Source organism: Giraffa tippelskirchi, chromosome 5, assembly GCF_054371585.1.
Source record: "Giraffa tippelskirchi isolate mGirTip1 chromosome 5, T2T-mGirTip1v1.2.pri, whole genome shotgun sequence".
Lineage (NCBI taxonomy): Eukaryota > Metazoa > Chordata > Mammalia > Artiodactyla > Giraffidae > Giraffa > Giraffa tippelskirchi.
Window position 1 is genome coordinate 177,626,542 of NC_137279.1, and position 22,504 is coordinate 177,649,045.

A 22,504-nucleotide genomic window follows, 5' to 3' on the forward strand; every position below is an offset into this window, starting at 1 on the left:
GCTGCCGCCATAGAGACCGGAACTAGAATTAGAGTAGAGTCACCACGAGAACCATAGAGAACCCGAGAGGACGGGCAAGAGGGGACGTGACTTTCACGAGGCTGCAGCCGGGGTGGGCTGGCTCCAAGTCCAGGGTTGTGTCCTGGCCGAAGGAAAGGTACGGCCAGAAGCCTACGCCGGGATTACCCGGCCTGACCTGGGGGCTTGGAACGGGGCCCGACGACACCGTAGCTGCATGTGGAGAAGGCCTCCCTCCCGCCCTGCTCCAAATATGGTCCCTGTGACCTCAGACCATTACTGCAGATAGAGCCGACTTTTCTACAATGGCCGTGTACTCGCGGCATAGCCGAGAGTTTCTGGAACAGACTTAAAAGAGCGTCGGTTTACGGCGAACCAGTCACTCCACGGGGGGGGGGGGTCACGCTAGCTACTAGGAAGCCCTGGTTAAAAATATTGAGGGCGGAGGGCGGGGGTGTACTCCATGGGGACCTGCCTTCCAAGCACAGGAGGACTGTCTTGTTAAGTATTCACATCTTTTTGTATTGGCCACAAAAAAGATTTAATTTCAACTCACATTTATTGAGCAAGCTAGGCATTTTATTCTTACAACAGCCATAATTGAGGCTGCCACATGATGTAGATGAAGCCCTTCACCTTCGTTCTTTATTAGGCGTCTGCTGTCTCCTGGGGATGGACAAGTTCGCCAGTTGCTGCCTTCTTAAACTCAGTCTAGGGATGAAGGCACAAATTCAAAATGCGACATACCAAACACCCCAGCGCTGCGAAAGCACAAAGCGTTTTGGGAGTGGCCGTGGGAAGAAGGTAGCCGACTTCAAGCGCATGGAGGTTTATGCAAAGGCATAGAGGGAAGAGATGGGGTCTGGGTGAAATGCAAGTAAAGTAGTTATATAGGACCAGAATGAAGATGCTGGGTTATATAGGAAGGCAGGGTTAAATTAGGAACATTTTATCTGAAACTTAAGGGCAATAGTGAGAAAGGACTGGAATTTTTTTTTTTTTTTAATGCTAGGGAGTAGAGAATGGGTTGGAAACTTGGAAATAGGGAAGCCTCCTAGGAGGCTAGTGTGGTAGTCCTTACCCCATCCGTATCATTTAGCCTGTCAATCCCACCTCCTAAACGCCTCCCTGAATCAGTCATAGAAAATCTCTAAATGCCAATCCAGTCTTTATTCCTACTGCTGCTACTCTAATGTAGGCCATCATCATCTAGTGCTCATTGCAGGGGTGGTTGTTTAGTTGCTAAGTTGTGTCCTACTCTGTGACCTCTGTGGATTGCAGCCCACCATATTGCTCTGTCTGTGGGATTTCCCAGGCAACAATACTGGAGTGGGTTGCCATTTCCTTCTGCAGGCAATCTTTGCAACCCAGGGATCGAGCTCATGTCTCCTGAATTGGCAGGCAGGTTCTTTACCACTGAGCCACCTGGGAAGCCCCAGAGCAAGGGTAGGCACACCTTTTCTCTAGGGGTCAGATGATTCTGTCTCAACCACTCAACTTTATAGAGCCTGAAAGTAACCATAGGCAATCAGTAAACAAGTGCATCTGTGTTCCCCCCAAAAAGTAACTTATGGACACTGAAATTTGAATTTCATGCAATTTTCGTCACAAAATATTTAGATTTTCAACTGTTTAAACCCTTTTCCCCCAACTATTTAAACATTTAAAAATCATCCTTAGCTCATGAACCACTGAAAAATAGAAAATACCTGGCCTGCCAACCCTGGCTTAGAGCACAGCTGTGGCCTAGCCAGTGTCGTTCTTTCTTACTCTAAGAGTCCCCACACCAACATCCAGTGTTCTTTTGAAACCACCATCTGATCACGACAGTCTTAAAATCTTTCAGTGACTACACCACCCACCGAATTGTCCAGATTCCTTAATGTGGTTGGCAGGACCTTGCCTGACCTCTAAACTTAGCTTCCACTCTTCTTTCACATCCCCTGTCCAACCTTCCAGGTGATCTTTTTACAACTGCTTCAATTACCGCATACTGTTCCCTCTGTTCCTTTCTCCTTTGCCTGCTTAATTCTTCATCCTCTACATCTTGCCTCAGGTGTTATGAGATTAGGAGACCCTTCCTCTCCTAACACACTGCACTGCACTCATTACATCTTCCTTGTAGGACTACGAGTTCCTGAGGCATCTAGCATAGTCCTTGACACATGGTATCTTAATGTATTAAATACGATCTGATGTAGAAAATGGATCAGAGGAGGAGGTACTGGCAGCAGAGGTTATCTAGGCAGCAGCACCAGTAATCCAAGAGGAAAAGGTTTGCAGCCCCAGAGCTGCTATTCATCTGTTCCAGCTCCAGGTGACTTTTGACTGTTAAAAAGAAAATGTTTCCTCAAAGGCAATTCTGCCAACATTGAGGACATTTAAAAGTGTGCCCTATAGGCTTGAGAGCTTTTTTGCAAACTGGAGTTACAAAGACACTTAGGATAATGGCAGCAGCACCTCTGAGAATAAGTGAGCAACCTTCCCTATGTAACTGCTTTGAAGGGATGGCTTCTCAAGCAGAAAAATTAATTCTGTAACATTTGTCTTGAAAGTGTTACTTAAAAGTATCATTACTTACTCATCCAATTACTTTACTAAGCTCTCTCCTCATGCTCAATGCACATGAAGATGAACGATTTAAGAAATAAGAAACTAGTTTTCCTCGTAGCTACATCTCTACCACTGCAGATGGTACTGAAGCACTGAGGAGAAAGTTCATGTCAAAATTCATCTCCTGTTTCAAGGTGGGAGCTCTCCACACCATAGTTCTGCTAGTCCCCCTGTCACCCTGAGAGCCCAGTGTAGTGACCACAGCTCTGGTGTGTACCTTTAAGTGATTTGAAAAGCTAGTGGGTTCATTCCAAGAATCTCCTTTGCAAAACTTTCACTGTGTCCCCATCTCTAATAGACTCTGGCCCAAGAACATAGTTCCCTTTTCCTAGAAAGCCCTCCCCACCATTATCTCCAGGCTAATTCCAACCAATCTGCCAATACTTACCTCAAATGTTGCCTCTTCCTCTCACCCCCGATCTCTCCACTCTGCTTCCATAGCATCTTAAACGTACCACTATCATTCATGTGACAGGTATTTATTGAGCACTTACTGGCTACTGGGTGCTTACCTCTTCTAGTGCTGGAGACAGTAGTAAAAAAGACAAGACCAAATTTCCTGCCCTCATAAGGGTTCACATTCTAACACCGCACTGAATCCAAACCGTGCCTAGTCCCTGTCACAAGCATCGGTCACATCTTATTCATTTTTACAGCTCCAGTGCCCAGGACAGACACTGGCATAGAATATAGGTGCCAAGTGTAATTTAATTCAATTCAATGTCCTATCATGAGACTGTCAACTCAGGATCCCAGCTGCTCATCCTCCCTCCTATCTCTTTATAATTCTACTCCGTTTAGTTACTTGAAGACTTCTTCTCCACTGGATCACAGCCCCTTCTTTCCTGTGTGCCCTAAATTCTGTTTAACCAGAGTGAGTTGCAAATATCGACACTACAGAGGCCCTTGATTATCTCACCATCTTCCTTGTCCCCCAGTACAGTGAAATGGCACTTGTACGCTGGTTCTGTTGTGTCAGAGAATTTAGCTCTCTGCTACAGTAGCCTGCTGCTAGTAGTTATGAGTCATCCCTGCCATGAGCCAAGAGAACAGAGGAATGGGATAACACACACATTGCCTCATGAAAGGAGTACCAAGGAGTTCCCTTCATCTCTTGAACATGATACTCAATGGGATCTTTTTATGTTGGGCTATTTCCTTTCAAAACAAATATTTTCCAACGCGTGTTACTGTTTACAAGTTATTCTTATATTCATTCTTTTGTTTGACCCTTTCAACAATACTGCAAAATAGTAATATTATCCCCATTTTACAGATGAGGAAACCAAGGTTCTGAAAGGGGAAGGTCTCAAGACCTCAACTGTTTAAACAATGACTTCAGATTCAAACCAAGATTTTTAACTAAATTATTCCCACTTCATCATGATTAAGACACATTCTACCAAATGGTCTTCCATCTGCAAATATCTCAAACTAGTGACGTTTCACCTACAGGCTCTAGAACTAACCAAATGGAACCTACTGGAAACATCCTGGAAGAAATAGTGCTAAAAGACCCTGGAGCTTTGTCTTCTTTGCCCGATTAGCTTTAACCTAAGAGGGGATTGCTACAACTGCATATAAATCTGAGGCATCAACTCTGCATAGCAAAAGCCTACCTCTGGTCCATGCTGGCCTCTAGGGAGAGCCAGTTCTCCTAGCTGGAGCTAAGGCATGAGGAGGTAGGGCCATCATTACAACCATTTAAGAAGAACACAACATACAAAGGAAAAAAAAAAACAACTTTATTTACAGTTGAAAACTTAAAACACAAAATTTTGGGTTTTGAATCTGTGATGCTTCCAAGGTCTCTTGATCAAATGGGGCAGCAGCCAGCAGGGAAGCCAACACAGGGGCCAATCCAGGTTATCTTACTCAAGATTATCACATCGAGCAAGGGAAGGCCTGCAGTGGCAGAGGTGGAGGGTCTGCGAGGGATGGAAGAGAGAAGCAGCTCAGAGGGGACAGGCCACGAGAGAAAACACTCGCAGCTCTCCTCTGCACCCCAAACCCTCCTTTCCCCAAAGAGCAGAACCACTCTGATTCTTGCCACAGGCCAGACCTTTGGTGCCCTACAGCAGAGTGGAGAGGGATATTACATAAGAACCAAGAAAGAAGCTATTAATAATGTTTACAGCCAATACACTATCTCATTTATTATTTACCCCTCACAATTCTGTGTAGTATATATTATAATTAAGCAAAGGGGAAAACTAAGGTTCTCAGGGGTTTAATGGCCTGACAGTGATGGGGCTTCCTGGTCTCCTTGGTTCCAAAGTCTGTGTGCTTTCTGCCAGACCTTGATGGCTTTCTGGAGTGCTAGAACAAAGAGCAATCCCTTTTCCTTGAAGGTTTTGGGCCCAGGGCTATAGAGAAATGAAAGTCCACACCCTCTGTTTATGACCTTGGAGCTGGTTGTACTAAAAGAATGGGGTGAGTACACTCAGTTACCACTGCCCCCTCCCCCCAAATATGGCTAACACTCCTCCTCCTCCAGAGCACAGTGGGTCCTGGCCTCACACCACATGCTCAGACAGAAGTCTAATCCTGGGTCTTCAAGGAGAATGTACAAAAATGTATAAATGCGCTTTACAAGTTGCATGGTGCTCCGGGACCTAAACTCTAATCCCTGACCAGGCACTGTGTGAGTAGGCATGGTCCCTGCCTCAAGGAATTCTGAGTCTAGAGAAAACCAGATCAACACATTCATGATGCACTGTGTTAAATGTGGGAATAGAGACAAGAACCAAGTACTGTGGGTACACCCAGGAGGGGACCAGGGAATGATTCACAAACTGATGTTAGCCACATGCTCCTGAGAAGGACTGGAGGAACTAGGATTAGTTAAAACTGCAGAACACAGTATGTATTTCTGTGTATCTGAATTTTATAATATTATAAAATATTGCCCAATGTAGAAAATTCAAGCATATACATAAACTGAAAAGAAAGTCTTCAGCTATCTCTACTCTGCAGAGGTAAGCATTACTACCAGTCAGCAATCTATCACTACAGTAATTTCTGAAAGAGTAATTCTAAATAAACAGCATCATGTTTATATAATGTACTGTATCTTGACTTTGTCCCTTAATGTATCTTAGAAATCTGCCAACACATACAGATCTACTTTGTTTTTAAGGCTATATAGTATTCCATGGACATGATGTATCACTCTGTATACCCGGTTTCAGGGCAGGGAGCTTTGCCTTTGTACTGGAGGGACTGCAATAGAGCCATTCTCTCCTCCCTGCCCTTTACAGCTGGCAGGGCTTCTGACTTTCAGGGCAGGAAACAAACAGTGTTACACACCCAGCAGGTATGCAGATATTTACTGCCCTGCTCCCTAGACCTGTATTTCCATGTGGAACCTCTCCTCTGGCCAGACTGCTGCAGTGGACATCTCACTGGCCTCTAGCCTATCCACACTTCTGAATTAAAAAAGTCAGTCACAGTGTTCTTCTGCTCAAAAACCTTGAGTGGCTCCTACTGGCCTGGTTCTTTTTGAACAGCTAGGCCACCGTTTGGAATCTCAGAAGCATGGTGGACTCTCATCCTGAGGTGGGAGGGGGCTGGGGGAGTTGTCCATACTGCCTAAAGCTCACCCCCACCATGAGGTTAACATATGAATACATCGGCCTGTGCTGGATCTCACATCTGTCCTGGCCTCCTCTAGCCTCGCCTCTATTTGCTTTTCACACCTTGCTTTGGCTGTATTGAATTACCTGCAGTCTCCCTAACACTTCCTGCTGTTTCCTGTGGTTTGTACCTTTGCTCATGCTATTCCCTGTGCTTGGAATGCTCTCCCATTTCAGCTACCTGACAATCTCCATTCTTGTACTCAGCTGAAACATCTCTCCTGCAGTCTTCCTAAACACTCCAGGCAGACACAAGCGTTCATCTTCCTTCCTCTTAAAATCTCCAGTCTGGTGTTTTACTGTACTGTAATTTTCAGTTTCCCTAAGAAACTGTGAGTTCCTTGAAGGCAAGAACTGGGCTTTCCAAGTTTGTAGCCTCATCTGCAGCATGGAGCCTATCTTAATTAATTAGTTCTTAGTTGTGAAATGAATGAAGGGTTAGCCAAGGTGTCTAACCAAGGTGTCTTTCAGCATCTTCCTCTACAGGAATGTATCAGATCTACAGGAAATCCCAGGTTGGGCTGTGGGCTAAAGTTTGAGAAATATGGCCTAGGAGGACTTAACCTCAGTCATTACAACAGCAGCTTCACATCTCTTATCACAGCCACCATCCACAGGTGCAATTAATTTTTAACCTACTGACTATTTGAACTTGAATAACACCTCATTGTAAGCTATGATAGCTGTAAAATTATGTGCTATGCTAATTACATTTTCTCCTAAGAGACAAATATTAAAAAACATTCATCCAGCACCACCTAAAGCAGGGTTACCCACATTTCTCTGGTAAGAAGCCTCTGAGATGCTTGTAACAAACATAGCATCCTGGATCCTACCTCAAATTCACTCAAACTCTTGAGGGGTGGGGGAGGGCGACTGGGAATTAGTAGGCTTAACAAATGCTCCTATGTGAGTCTTATCTTCAGGGGAATTTGGGGAATAATGAATTTAAAGAAAAATCTCTACTGCTTGACAGCACCAGATCTGGGGATCACAGAGAGACTAGCAGGACTGTCAGAGGGCAGAGCCACTCTTTTCCAAGCGACTCTCATGCTTTCAAAACAGAGGTTCCACCCCCCTACACCTCCGCCATGTGGCTGTAAGTAGCCAAGAACCCAGTTCACTCTACAGCAGGAGAATCCCGTTTTGAAAGCGTGAGAGTTGCTTGGAAAAGAGTGGCTGTGCCCTCTGACAGCCCTGCTAGTCTCTCTGTGATCCCCAGATCTGGTGCTGTCAAGCAGTAGAGATCTTTCTTTAATTCATTGTTTCCCAAATTCCCCTGAAGACAAGACTCACACTTCCCTGATAACTCAGTTGGTAAAGAATCTGCCTGCAATGCAGGAGACCCCAGTTCTATTCCTGGGTCGGGAAGATCCACTGGCGAAGGGATAGGCTACCCACTCCAGTATTCCTGGGCTTTTCTTGTGGCTCAGCTGGTAAAGAATCCGCCCGCAATTAGGGAGACCTGGGTTTGATCCCTGGGCTGGGAAGATCCCCTAGAGAAGGGAAAGTCTACCCACTCCAGTATTATAGCCTGGAGAATTCCAAGGACTGTTTAGTCCATGGGGTTGCAAAGAGCTGGACATGACTGAGCAACTTTCACTTTCAAACAAATTCATAATAAAAAGCTTTCAAAGGACCCACTGAGATAAAACCTAGGTTTCTGCATCTAGAGTTGTATATTAATAGAAAAATTCATTTTCACTACAACCAAGGTCAGGACCTAAGGTAAAGCACAAAAGAAGTTGTGAAAGGAAGGGCTTCGTAGGAGGCACAGCTGATCGAGTGACTTTACCTGTCTACTGTCTCCTCCTACATTCCTCTATTTGCAGTGCCTAGGCACAAGGCCTAAATGCCTGATAAGAGAATGCTTGATTTGAATGCAGTAGATTCCTGCTGGACCGATACCACCAAAAGATTATCTCCTCCTGTGTCTTTTCTGATTGGAACATGGTGAGTTCTCAATTAAAAGACAAGCTGTTATTTCCCTGTGGCCTACTCCAGGTCAGCGTCAGCATCACTCGAGAGCTAGTCAGAAATGCAAAACCTCAGGTCCCATCCAGACCGACTGAGTCAGAACCAGCACCGTAACAAGACCTCCCAAGTGACTCATATATGCACTAAAGTTTGAGAAAAACTGCCTAGGAGGACTTAAAAACATCACCTATACTGGCTGTGAAACATTATTCTGCCCAGACACAACTTGAGGGATCTGAAATACTCCTTTAGAAATTAAGAAACATTTGTAACTTTACAGCTGGGGAGAAACATGATGGAAGGATACCATACTCCTGGGGGAATTACTCACCTCTTTTCCTCACTTTCTCCCAAATCTATTACTCGGAAACCCAAAGTGAGGACCCCATCTGTGGAATGCCTTAAGGTCAGACTACCACTTAAGATTCCCTACACCTTAAAACCTATGAGTTTTCAACTTGATAAAGTTAAATGAGATAATTAAAGTAAGGTTCTTAGCTCAGAATTTGAGCACCAGAAATATTCAATAAGTGTTAGAATTGCTTCTACTCTATTGTCTCTAAATATAAGCTCAGAAAGATTTAATTTTGAGCAAGTCAAGGTAAAAGACTAAGTTGAAGGTATCACGTGTGGCTCTTTAATTAAAGTTAAATAAAAATAAAAATTCAGTCCCTCAGACACAGCAGCCATTATTTCCAGTGCTCAATGGTCACATGTAGCTGGAAGCTACCATAATGGACAGCACAGATGCAAAATATTTCCACCATCACAGAAAGGAATGCCTCCTGGACAGTATGGGTGTAGAGGACCTCTGGAGCATCAAAGAGCACCCCTGGGATTTGTTCTGCTTGGGGTTGTAGGCTGAAAAGAAGGGCTTTCATAGAGGCAAAGGTTTACATGACGTTAGCTCATAGCAGGTGAGGAGAGGAGGGTTGATGACTGCCACCTTCAGAAGACAAACTCCTAACATGGATTTCCAGTAACTTTTTGTAAGGGACTCAGAAAAATGTAGAGAAAAGGCTGCAAACATAAAAGGATTTCTAAACTTTACTGTTTTTAATGATCTTCTGTCCTCCAGTGGTGATCAGTGGTCAGTCTTTAGAAGGAAAAGGACCAATGAGTTCAACTTTAGTTCAGCCCAGAAAAGATGGGGGAAGGGAATGAACAGCAGTGAGGGCATGGGGATAGCAGGTTGAGCCTGGGGCCCCCAGTACCAGCAGAAAAGACAGTTCAGTGTTGTCAACTGGGCCTGAGAAGGGAGCATTTGGCTGGACAAGGGTCCACATGAGCTTTCAGCACGCACTTGTGCATTCCTGCCCTGGCATTTGCTCACACCAGATCCATGCCTAAAATGCCTGACATTCTCCCTCTCTATTAACTCGTGTAATAAATTTTAACTGAATGCCTTTAAGTGCCAGATGTTGTGAACACAAAGTAAGTCACAGATGGAGGTATGCACAGTCATTAAGATGCTCTGGTATTTGACTAGATCTCCATTTGAAAAAATGGCAGAATCCAGAAAAATAAATTCTAGATACTTTTGTAAGAAAAACTACAGAAACATTAGGCATTATGACTGAGGTAGTAAGGACCTTCTTAAATAAGATTAAAATACAATACAAGGGAAAAGATTAAAAATTCTGATCTCATCAAAATTAAGAACTTCTCTTTAACAAAGGATATCATCAAAGTTAAGATAAGCAACCCACTGCCAATTTTTTTTAACATATATTCGGGACAAAATGGCCACAACGTAAAAAAATAAGAACTAAGATGCAGAAACGTACACTTAATTCAAGTCGAATTGTATAATTACAAAACTTGTAATTATTCAGATATATGCTACAAATATATAGCATATCAGTTTTGTTTTAAATACTACATAGTTTTTACATAAATGGTATAGGAAAAGTCTTCCAGACATATGTCAAATGGAAATAAAATGATGAACAAATATTGAGTTGGCCCAAAAGTTTGTATGGTTTTTCTGTAACATCTTATAGATATACCTGAACAAACTTTTTGGCCAAATCAATAGTATGATGCCATTTAGGGAAAAACAAAACCTCCCCAAATTAGATTGGCAAAGAAAAGGCCCTATGGACATACATCAGGTTGATACAGCAGTTACCTCTGAGAGCAGTGGGATGGGGATACAGACGGGGGTCGGGGGCAAACTGTCAAGGAGAGGGGGCTTTAGCTGTTCTGTGTGAAAAATTTTCACATGAATTATGTTGCTTTCCTAACTAAAAATAAATAACCAATCAAAATATGTGAATCGTGATTGGATTTCTTTTTTTTAAGAGCTAGAAAAGTTACTTTGTGGACAACTGGGGAAGTTGGAACTTGTATATCAGACAATATTATTGTGGTTATGCACGATGTTCTTATTTTTAGGAGTCACTTGCTGAAGTATTTAGAGGTGAGGTGTCAAGAAGTCCTCCAACTTCCAGATGAAAAAGAAATGAAGTAAGGGAAAGAAAGGAAAGAAGGAAGAGGAGCAGGAGAGGGACAGAGGGAATGGGAATGGGAGGAGAGGGGAGAAGACAAAGAAACAAAAGTCAAAGCAAAATGCTAAACGAGTTTTAAATATTGGCAAATTTAGGTGAAAAGTATATAGGTGTTCAATGTACTATTCTTCCAATTATCCTGCAGGTTTGAAAATTTAAAGAATAAAAGAAAGGAAAGAAAGGCAAAGCACTACCATCCTTTACCTAGCTGTAAGTGCTCAATTTCTTTCTTGAACTCATACTAACACTTAACAACATCACTCATATTACTAGTGATCACTTCTGAGAATGTGTTTTTATTCCCCACAAGCTCCTAAAAGGTGGAGGCATCTTTCCATTTTTTTCTCCCACTCTCCATGTCCAATGTCCAGCACAGAGTGGGCGGTGAATAGCAAGCCTGGGTAGGAAGTGAGTCTTTGTGGGCTGAGAAACGTGTCACATTCACCTCTCAGTCTGGCAAACACAGAGTCAGGGCCTGGGACTGCAGCATCAGTTCTGACCAGAGGCTTGATAAGAGAGTGTCCTGGCTGCCCAGGCTGCTCCCAATCACCCAGGGCTGCAGCCAGGTCTTTCTAAGTGGGACTACTGAATGAAACGGGTGTCTAACAGTGCTGTCAGAAAGTAGCCTGATGGTTTTCAGGTTGATAGCTTGTAAACTATAAAGTGTTAGAAAAATAAAGTGTCCCACTCAACCTTTCTCTTTTGATCCTTACAGTGACCCTGGGAGACAGGCATTAATCACCATTGGACAGACGAGAAAAACAGGCTCAGGGAAGGGAACTGACTTCTCTCAGGTCACACAGAGAGAAAATGTGCTCAATCCCGCATCTTCAGGTCTAAAGTTCTTTCCACTAGACCGTGCTGCCCTCTCTGGGATCCTGACTTCTGATCAGGAAAGACACACTTACCTGATTCAGTCTCCCTCTGGACTACATCTCCCCACACTGTGAGATCACCACAGGCAGCTTGGGTTTATTGTTGGGGCCTGTGGGAACATTCTAGGAGAGAAAGCACAGTGGTGATTCCCCAACTCTGACACCCCTCACCACACACTTACTGATGCCTGCCAGCCCCTGTGCTAAGAACTGACGGCTCATGGGCTGATCTGACAGGAATATAATACGGATCAAAGAGAAAATGTATAATCTCAAAAAAAAAAAAACCAACCTATCAATCTCATGACATATAAAAATGTAGTAAGTTATAAGACAGGGTAGAGGAAACAGCATGAGCAAAGACTCAGGGCAGGAAGGAGCAAGAGGCAGGGATGTGTATGCTTATTTAAGGGAGGGTTAGTAGCCTGATGTGACTAGAACACGGAAGTGGCAGCGGCAGAAGGGGCAAAAGAGGTCACGGAGAGGCAGGCAGGGACTCAGTCACGGAGAGGCAGGCAGGGACTCAGTCATGAAGAACCTTGAATACAATGCTGAGGAGGATTGCATCAAGTAGGTGAAAGAGTCAGCAGAGGCCAAAGGTCAATTCACACGAGAGAGGCTAACTTAGGGCCCAGAACCCTTGGGGGGCACATGGTCTCTCTTCCCTGTGAAGCCTGGCCGAACGAACCGCAGCCCCCTCACAGTTCTCCCGCTCCTCAATACTAGTCAGGCAGTACGAGGCCAGAATGGCTGAGACAGCGGAGATCAACACCACAGGACTCACCTCAATCTTTCTCATCACCAAAAGTCCATCAATGATTTTTCCTGTGGGAAGAGTATGAGCTGGACTTGACTACTCATTTGCATAGTATTTTCCAGCCCCCCACGGCCTAGTCTCAGCCATTATCTTATTTGAATCTCAGACTAACGTTACAAAATTAATATTCAGTGGAAATGCAATGTTTCCCAAGGTCACAGGTAGTAAGGAGGAGAGTTAGGGCTCATACCTAGGTTGGAGCAATTGCAAAGCCCCACTGTACCATGCTGCCTGTGTGGTATTTCTTAATGCTGCCATCCCCCACAGACACACCTACACCGACACAGACATGCTGCTCAGCTGGCTACTCACTCCATCACATCGCCTTTTCATCATCCCTTCTAACCATGTATCCTCTCCACCCACCACGGCTTCCATCTTCCTGACTACTGCCCAGGGCAGTTACACCTGTCTAGCACAAGAGTTGAGGGACCAGCTCCTTTAGAAGCTCCATGCTGGGTGAGGGGACCTGGACTAGGACAGGAATAGGACTCACCAAACACCACGTGCTTCCCATCTAGCCAATCACACTTAGAGCAGGTGATGAAAAACTGGCAGCCATTTGTGCTGGGACCGCTGTTTGCCTGATGGAAACCAAGCAGACACACTGTGAGTTTTCCTGGCCACGTTAGCTGAAGGGCCAAACTCCCTAAAAGAGACTGTAGCCCCGACTCCTCCGTGATCTTTCAGCAAATGTGACTAAGCGTCGACTGTGAGCCAGGGTCTGACCTAGGACCCAAGGACACAGAGAGGAACAGAATACACAATTTCTGCCCTCAAAGAGCTAGACCCTTCAATAACTATACATGTCTCCTACAGTGTGAATTTCTATAATGGAAACAATTGTTTATGGAATCTGATTTGCTGTATTTAGGCCAGTACTGGTAATAACTGGATCACACTTAACGAATTAGCTACCAGCTCACAAAAAGCCTGTCACTTGTTTTGTCTGAATGGCTCTGTATTGTCCCGAAATAACGGTAATAAAAAAATTTAAGGTGCAAGAAGTTGCCATGCTAGTGCTATGCTAGAAAAAAGACTCCGTTTAATTAATGACGTGCTTTTTACAGCTACATCCCAAATCCTTTATTACTGAATTTTATAGGAAAAATTATTTTTTAAAATTGAGGATCTGGAATTCTCCAGCCATATCCCTTTCCTTTTCCTCTCTTGAAATTGTTTTTGTATCATTATACTTCACAATGCATTATATAATGACAACACAAAGCAATCAGCAAACCCATGTCATGTTTCAGCAGCACTACCTTACCACAGTGTCTGTGTAACTACGTGAATATTTCACTGCATACTTCCCTTGTTTTGAAAAAAACTGTGTAGAAAATGGAAAACTGAAAGCGCTAGTACTATTAAAAGCACAGGTCTCATGAAAGTAATTCTATGGAAACAACACTGGAAATGATCAGATTGGTCACTAGCCTTAACTGGATGTTTAATGGATTTAAATTAGTTGAGTCTGTGTTTAACATTGAAGGAATGAAAATGTGTATGAAATACATTAAAGACTTTGTCTAGAAGGGATTTCACATTATATTTTAGAAATCCCCCATGTGAGATGAGACTATTTTTTGTTTTTGTTCACGTATGTAGGAACATCTCACATTAGGCAGGGACTGCCTGAGCCAGTGAGAACAGACCTAACTCTGGAATGAGGGCAGACGCCTCAGTGGTCCCACTTCTTCCTTCCTTCTTCTCTTCCTCCCTCCCTCCCTCTTGTTTTCCCTATCTATCTACCTTGCTGCTCAATGTATAAACATTTATTGGTCGGCAGGCAGGAAAACAGTCATACAACATGTGTTTTTCGTCAGTCATTTAGCCAGTCTTCCAGGCAGAATAGCTTACTGGTTCAGAGAACAAGCTCTGGAGCCAGATGATCGATCTTGAATCCCAGCCCCACTACTGCCTGTGATCTTGTTTAGCTGCATAACCTCTCTATGCCTCCGTTTCCTCATTTGCACTATCTCAAAGGGATGCTGAGGATTAAAATGAATTAATGCAAACAAGTTGTTGCTGAGAATATGCTCAACATTAGCCTTTATTCTGATTATCTTTCAGGCATTCATCAGTATCTCCTCAGCACCTTTCTGTATCAGGTAGTCAGGCTAGGACATCAATGCGACTCAGTCTGTGCTCTTGAGGAACTCATCACGACATAGTGGAGAATGGAAGCAATTGTGCTACAATTGCTACAAGTAAAACAACTGTGCTGCAAGATGGGTGACAACACAACTTAACCAGTGTCAGCCTGAAGGCAGCAGAAAGCAAAGCTTCCTTCCACTTTCTTCTGACCCTTCCCCGGATGCTAACATAGTGGCTCACACCTAGAGGGGTTCCAATCTTCATGACGATGACCCAAGCCCACCTAAGCCCCGTCAGCACGGTACCGTGCCTGCCCAGCCTGACTTTTCTAAAAGGAGGTTTGTACGCTGTCTGTTATGCTAGGCTCACCCGAGTGTTATGGCAGCCTCCTAACTGGCTTCTCTGCCCTAGCCTGTTTATTTCTATCTGCCACTCAAACACTGCAGCCAGGATCTTCGTTTTAAAACACAAAGTCGATCAGCCCTGCTCAAAAAAGTGTATGGCTTCCCACATTCCATGAAATCAAGTCTACATAACCTCATCCTTATTCTGGCATTTAGAGCCTTCAGGAGCTAGACCCACCTGCCTCTCCAGTGGTCTCTATTAGTTCATTCCCTCCTCCATCCACAACCTATGTTCTCATCACTTTCCTCACTTTCTGGCCCTTGCCCATGCCACCCTGCTATTTCAGGGTCACACATCTTCTGTCTAGGCTGTTTTCTCTGGTAGAGAACTTCTCTGGATCTTCGCAGCAATTACTCTCATTCTTTGGGGCCCTCATAGTACTCTTACATACACCGCGGTGACTTCCCCTTAGTACACTGATGGCATGAATTATACACTGGACTCATCATTCAGCAGGTGTGCTTCCCCCCTAGAGGGCAGGGATCAGGTCTGTATCCTCAGGCCTTACCACTAGGCCTAAAACAGTGGATGTCAACAATTTTTACTTGTTGGATGCCTGAGTGGATGAGTGGAAGAATGGGCAAGCAGACAGATAATGCGCTTGTAAACAGTGTGTCTGGGGGAGTAAGAGTTGCGGAACTGACAGAGGGAAATAGGTGTTGACAGGAGGGAGGGAGAGGGTTGGACAGTGAGAAGGAAGCAAGGTGAGAGGGGTAAGGGAAAATGAGAAGTGAGGGGTACATAAGGAGAAGTGAAGGGGAATAAGCAGGGATGTGTAGATGGGGGGCTAAAGGAGGTGGGCAGGGGGACAGAGAGAGGAGCAAGATGTTTGAGTGGGGTTGTAAATGGGCAGAGAGGGTGCTGGGAGTGGGGAGAAGGAGTGGTGTGTGACCTGAACAGGGTGACCAGCCAGCAGGCAGTGTGAGGGAGGGTCAGGGGTGAGTGGCGGGACGGGTGTGTGAACACTGGGTCTTGACAGCACAGCTGGCTGCATTCTAAGCAGCAAGGCTGAGTGCCCAGCCACATGTTCTGGCTCACACAAAGAATTCTTTGCGTTCGATTCTGGCTCCCTGGCTGGCTAGCGGGTCCAGCCCCCAAAATCAAACCAGACTGAGGAAAGAGGTGGGCAGGGCAGAGCTGAGTCCTGGGTCAAGCAAGGGAAGGAAAGCATTTTCTTCTATCCCAAGAAGAAAGGGCCTCCAGAGGGACCCAGAATTCAGCTGGCTGTAAACCTAGCCCCAAACATTGACTGGTCCTCACTTACCATGGAAAGAAGGCCGGGAGCTGAGTGTCTAAGCTTAAAATTTTCATCTGCGAACGGCCCCCGGTAGATACTGGCAACTCCGGTACCATCTCCCTGAGCAGAGAGAAGGGAAGTGTTAGTGACTTGCGAGTGTTGGCTCTCAGAGCTCACAGGAAGCAGCTGCTGCACCTGAAACCTCACTGCTTTAAAGTCCTCTTACTCCTGCAGGTCCCTTTGGGAGCCACACCTCTTTAACCCTATCCTGTAATCAAAACAAGCCCCATCCAACGCACGTGCAGCCCACAACTTGGCTAGGGCACCTCACTGAGAAAAGAAAACAACAGGTCACACAGCTGGGCCTCTAGAAAGGTGGGTTAAGACACAAGCAAAGCACAGGATAGGAAACAGTGATTACATATGTAATCAATGCCCTTTCCAAAGACTCTGTTGCCTGCAGTCAAATATGAAAATCCATTTAACTGACTATTTCCCCTCTCCTCACAACTATGCAGGTGGGTGGGCTCTTGGAAGTCTAGTCTGTACAACAAGATACCATACTTCTGGCTAAAGTCGAGGTACGGGGAAGTTGAGGGGAGAATGTGGGGCCAATCGGAGTTACTTCTCTGGGAAGCATGAAATAGCATATATGCTCTCTGGAGGCTAAATTTGTATTGCGTAAACCTGGAAGTTGGAGGTGACTATCTTTGGCAAGGTAGACTGGAGAAGAAAAAGAGACTGCAATACACACATGTAGAAAGCCCTAGAGAAACAGAAAGAAAGGACTGCGTGGTTCTGTGACTCTCCAGTTCCTAGACCTATTTCTTCCTTTGGCTTCCATGAAACACCTTGTCATAAATCCATAATTTCTGCTTAAACTAGCCCTATTTGTGTTATTGTCCCTTTGCTCTTCCAACAACTCCATGGAACATGCATTATCATCTTCCCCATTTTTCAGTTGAGTGCACTTAAGTCAGGATAATAAAACAACCTGACCAAGGCTTTGCTATAGTACCTTAAACAGAACCCTGGGGGTTTAAAGTTAATATTGAGAGACTACCAAAGACCAATCTCTCCCAGCCAGTTAGTAAACAAAAAGAATATTGGGTACATGACGGGATGTGAAAACACTGACTGAGTGTAGAATCAAGGGGCCCTTACTGGAGCAAAGACCCCTAAAAGGGAACGTAAGCGAGGGAAGGAAAAAAACTCTCAAACTGTTTGATCAAAAGTTATTGGTACAACCAAGCTCTGTATAGTGGAAAGATGGGCTCTGAGTTTCAGATCTATCATTTATGAGCTGGGGAAGTCACTTCCTATCTCTGAGCCCCAGTTTTCTCAACCATCAAGTGAAAATGAAATCACCTACTCCTTACAATATTGCCAAAAAGATGCAATAATCATGTCTGAGAAAAACTTTTTGCAATCCACATAGCCCTGTGTAAATGTGAGCTATTGTATCTTTGTTGATATTGTTTAGTCACTAAGTCATGTCTGACTCTTGTGACCCCATGGATGTAGCCCACCGGGCTCCTCTATCCGTGGGATTTCTTTAACCACACATAAATACACACATACATATAGAAGGAAGAGAAAACATGTTCCTTTCCAATTTCAAAAAAAACCTAGAGAAAAGATTAGTTAATGCATCATTCTCTATAATCACACTATCTGCTGTACTCCAGAAGCCAGAATAGGGAAAATGACCAAATTAATTTGCAGGACAAAAAACAGAAAGCAACTTAAATCTTCAATGATAGTGGACCGATCAAACAAACTCACTATCTTTTCCTAAGGGAACAGTAGGGAGTTATTAGCAAGAATGTTTTTGAAGAAGACAATGACAAGGGAAAACACAATGATTGAGCCCAAGTTTTTAAAAGTTTAAGTCTGTTAAAAGTTATATTTGACACACAAACATACGCAACAACAAGATGGGCAACTGTAAACTAAAATGCTAAGAGTATATTCCCTAAGATGATTTATTTTCATTTTTGTACTTTTCTTTTGCAACCAGAAAAAAAAAAACATTATTTTTTATATTTTAAAATACATTATTAAAACAAACAAGCAAATATTCTTAGTCCAACCTTAGAAGGTCTCAAATTCTGCTTCTACCTCTTGCTCATTCTATTTTTTCTGCCCTAAGGGTGGCTCTGAGTAATTTCTTCTCTCTGACAGCCTTCTGGCTGACTAACTGCTAACTCTAGAGCCATCAGCAAGTGATCACATGTGCCTGGCAATGACCCATAAGAAGCTGGTCCTATCCCTGCTAAGACAATATAGCAGTATAGAAGCCTTTGGGAAAAAAAAAAGAACGCAGAGAATAGCATCTTAGCCCTTCTTACCTGCCAATAAAAAAGGATATGGTTACCCCAAGCCCTACTCCAATCAGTTGTGGCCAAGGGGTTGCAAACTTAAATGCCTATAGGAGTAGGTGACATAAAGAATGGAAGCAAGTGGTGGGAACTGTGGTGAAATAATAAGGACATACTCGTCTAAAGGGAGCTGTTACTTGACTCAACCAATTGTTGCTGCATGAGAAACACAGGCCAAGTGCACCCCTACTTTTCATTTGTAACAGAGAAAACAAAACTCCAGAACTTTTCAGTAAAATTTCCCAGTTTTACAACATCATACAGATGAAACAAAGCATATCTGTTTCTGATTCAGCCCCAAATCTGCCACTTCGTAAACCTTATCTGGGTAGGAAAGACAGAGATCTTAAAAAACCCCCAAGAGTCAAACTAAATATACATGTAAAGGATAAAGAATGTCTCCCAGATCCAAGAAAACAGCAACATGACTAACCAAATAATATTAATAAGAAATATCATGCACAGAAATGGGTGGGTAAGGACTAGGGTTTAAGAAAGCATAAATGTGGTTTATTCAGAACCCTGCAAGGTTAGGGGAAGCGAAGGAAGCTTGAAATGCAGATGCATACAGTCTCATTGCAAGAAAAGTTATGCTTAGCAATGAAGGATTAATGCAATGGGTTCTCCTAGTGAATAGGGAAAATATCCTTCCAGAACTCTCTCTGATTGTTTGCCCACTAATGAATTTGATTAAAAAAACAACAACTCACCTTTCCAGGCACTGGGATACCAGAAGTGGATGGGAAATCAGGGCATAAGCATTTAGCTTACTGGAAAGGGACTTGCCCCCATTTAGAAAAAATAACTGTAACTGATTTCTAGCTAAATTCCATGTGACCAATTAATTTGGGTCTGTCATGGATCACCTATAGGTATGCTGGGAAAGTCAGTTCCCAGCCCTAAAAGGCTGAGATTGGGAAGTCAGTGACTTAATCAAAGTGATGCAGTCAGTAGTAGCCATCACAGGACATTCCCATTCCCACCTCCTCCCCCAGCAAACTTGGCTATTGTTCCCAGGTCCCTGAGGAGCAGCTTCAATAACAACTACAACAAAAACAAAACTTATAGGTCCTTAATAGGAAAGGAACAATACTTACATTAACAAAATCTCCACCCTGAATCATGAAATCTTTTATGACCCTGAAACAGAGAACAAAGGATCCTGGGAGAAGATTCTGTGGTTTGGAATAATATTAATTTCAAAATATAATGTTTATCACCTTGGTTTTAGTAAGTCTTGAAATCAATGGTTGAGTTCACAAAAACACCCCTTTTCAAGAACTAAGAATTATGTTATGGTTTTGTTTTCCTCTGAAGAGACTAATCCCCCAAGGAAGTAATTCTAAACAATACTAATAGTAATTCTAAAAGTCCCCCAGGATGGCTTGCCAAAGGCCTTACCTGTGGAAGGTGCTCCCCTTGTATCCTATCGGAACCCCATCTTTTCTATAAGCAGAAAGAACGAGACTTGAAATGTAACAGGTAAAAACAGGCCTTTCAAGTTTACCACAGTCGAGCCAGAGACACTCTTCTAAAGATGGTCGGGAGGAGATAGACGAAGAAGGCAAATGAACTGAGGACAGACCCATAGTGATCCTTTCTACTACTGTCACCAGCAATCATTCAAGGCCTTCCGGTGATTCCCCAATACCCTCACTGCAGCCTCAGGACACCCCTCAGGAACAAGCAGAGAAGTCAACCACGTCTGAGACTGACCTGAATTCTCCTGTGCAGAACTGCCTGAAAAGGAAAAGAGTGAACGATTCAGTCGCCATGGCATCACAACTCTGAGCGCCCCTAATCTCGGCGGGAAGAGGAGACGTCGGCGCTAGCCAGCCCACCAACCGGCTGGTCAGACGTCCAGGCAATACAGATGAACATAAACTGATAAGGGGACAGTCAAGACTATTCAGAGCGATACCCAGAGAAGTCAGATCTCAAGGACGGTGGATGAACGGATAGAAGTAGGCACAAGATTCCACAGACAGGCCCAGCTTCTCGTTTGGTTTATCCAGCAAAGAACATCTTCTTACCTAAAATTCTCCGCCGTCTTAGGCACAACGTCTGCAAAGAGCTCAATCTTCATACGACCAACTTCCTGCAACCGGCGAGAGACGCTCAGAAACCCCAGTCCAAGCCCGTGAAGGCCTCACCGAGGGAACCCTCGGGCCCCCATGCCAATTGGTCTCTCCCACCTCCGCCTCCATAGCCTACTCTTCCGTTCCACCCGGTCTCTCCACCAGCCGGGCGCTAGGATGCGCAAGACTCCTCCTCTTCCTCCTCCCTCACCTCCGCCCCGCAGGTCGATAGGTGCTGGTTCAATTTCACTTTTTGGCTTCCCGAGTTTGCTACACCTGAGGAGGTGAGATCTGCCTGCCAGACCGCGTGCACGTTCCCTTTGGCATCGGGCTGGCTAGCTGCCAAGACCTCACCTGGCCACCAATGCTGACATCAAAGAATACCACGGGATTGACAGGGCTTGAATTTGCCACCGCCATGCCTCTGACCCGGAAGCAGAAGTCGGGAGCGCGGGATTCCGGCGATCCTATGCCCCTGCTCGGCCGGGTGGGGGTGGGGCGGGGTTATTTCCGGCGCGGGCACAGGAAGAGCCGGGACTAGGCTGGCCCCACCCCCGGAAGCTCTCGGCCTTCGACGCCAAGCTGGGCGCTGCGTGGGTGACCGGTGTTCCCTTCCGTTTTGACTACTCACTGGTGTTACCTCACCTGAGTCTCCTTGAGCGCTGAGTCCGGAGGAAATCCTCGGCATTGTTTTGCTAGAGGCCCACGGGCACCCCATTTACTTGGATACAGTAAGTGCAGTACAGATTATTCTCGCTCAGGCTACGGGGCTTGGACTAGGCAGTCTTCAGGATCCTTATCAGCCTTTGCAACCAAGACCTAGCTGAATCATCATATGTGCGGCTTCTTACCCCTTTTCACTAGTCTGGAGGCCCACGGAAGCAAAAACTGTGTTTATCCTCAGCTCTTAGAACAGCCTGCCATATAAGGCTTGTTCTGTAAATTCAGCGCTTTCTTGAAGTCATGACACTAGAATTTTAATTCCAGTTCTCCCACCAGCTTCCGCTTTTATCAGCTCCAAGTCACTTACTGCAGAGCAGCTAGAGCTTTTAAATGAATCTGCTTATAAATCACTCCTGGCTTCCCTTATGTAGAATAAAATCCAGTTCCTACCATAAAAGACCTACATTACATTATCTGGCCATCTACCTGGGACCCTAGCCTGTTCCTCTAGGTCACGGAGACTCGGATTCTATTTAGGGCCTTGATACTAGCTGTTAACTGACTTTAATATTCTTCTAGATCTTCATGAGGGTGGGGAGTGGTTTTGTAGGCCAAGTCTCAGCTCAGGTTATCAGTCAGGAACATTGCACCCAATCTAAAGTAGCCCTCTGCCACTCTTTTGGATAGATTACTGATTTTCTTCATGCCATTCACCATCCAAAATTATATGGTTTCCCCACCTCACCAACTGCTTCACACTTGTTGAACTCTATGAAAATGAAACTGGGTCCTTCCTAAAAACCGGGTTCCTCTGCAAAGCTTATGAATAACCTATCTAAAACGTTCCCTTTCTTGTCCACCTGTTTCCCTCAAGGTTGTGGAGTACCAAAGAAAAAGGGATTGAGACAGCAGGCCCTTGCAGGACACTACTGTGTATAAAACCCTTTCTTATGTACCTGATTTCCTTGTTTGTAGAAAGACTTGAGCCTCCTGGACCTTGTTCCAAAGAGCAGATCCAGACAGTTCCTAATGAGGGACATGAGGGAATGCAAAAACAAAGGAAAAGCAGTCACAGAATTATAGTTCAGGGACTTCCCTGGTGGGCCAGTGGTTAAGACTATGCTTCCAGCACATGCATGGGTTTGATCTCTGGTCAGGGAACTATGATCCTGTCTGCTGCACAGCAATAAATAAATAA

At 44.5% G+C, this 22,504-nt stretch overlaps 1 protein-coding gene and 1 long non-coding RNA gene across 6 annotated transcripts; one reads left to right on the forward strand and one right to left on the reverse strand.

The window, feature by feature from the left end:
* Positions 1–9: 9 nt before the first annotated feature.
* On the forward strand, positions 10–13,446 carry LOC145506854 (uncharacterized). 2 transcript variants are annotated; one of them, XR_014054395.1, is made up of 4 exons: positions 10–157; positions 8,099–8,219; positions 10,899–10,963; positions 11,469–13,446. It is a non-coding gene; the product is annotated as an uncharacterized LOC145506854 (long non-coding RNA). The 2 variants fall into 2 exon arrangements; XR_014054396.1 differs by lacking the exons at positions 8,099–8,219; positions 10,899–10,963; positions 11,469–13,446 and adding an exon at positions 3,908–4,772 and having other exon boundaries at positions 56–157.
* Positions 4,356–21,087, reverse strand: PPIH (peptidylprolyl isomerase H). 4 transcript variants are annotated; one of them, XM_081492315.1, is made up of 10 exons: positions 20,998–21,087; positions 20,599–20,663; positions 20,282–20,305; positions 19,967–20,011; positions 19,663–19,705; positions 16,212–16,304; positions 12,942–13,029; positions 12,413–12,453; positions 11,662–11,751; positions 4,356–4,559 (listed from the first exon to the last, which is right to left on the reverse strand). In XM_081492315.1, the coding sequence occupies exons 1-9, from the start codon at positions 21,061–21,063 to the stop codon at positions 11,683–11,685; spliced, it is 534 nt and encodes a 177-aa protein (XP_081348441.1). In that variant the 5' UTR covers positions 21,064–21,087; the 3' UTR covers positions 4,356–4,559; positions 11,662–11,682. The 4 variants fall into 4 exon arrangements, with proteins under 4 accessions (XP_081348441.1, XP_081348444.1, XP_081348443.1 ...); XM_081492318.1 differs by having other exon boundaries at positions 20,855–21,087; XM_081492317.1 differs by having other exon boundaries at positions 20,761–21,087.
* Between the last annotated feature and the right edge of the window lie 1,417 nt (positions 21,088–22,504).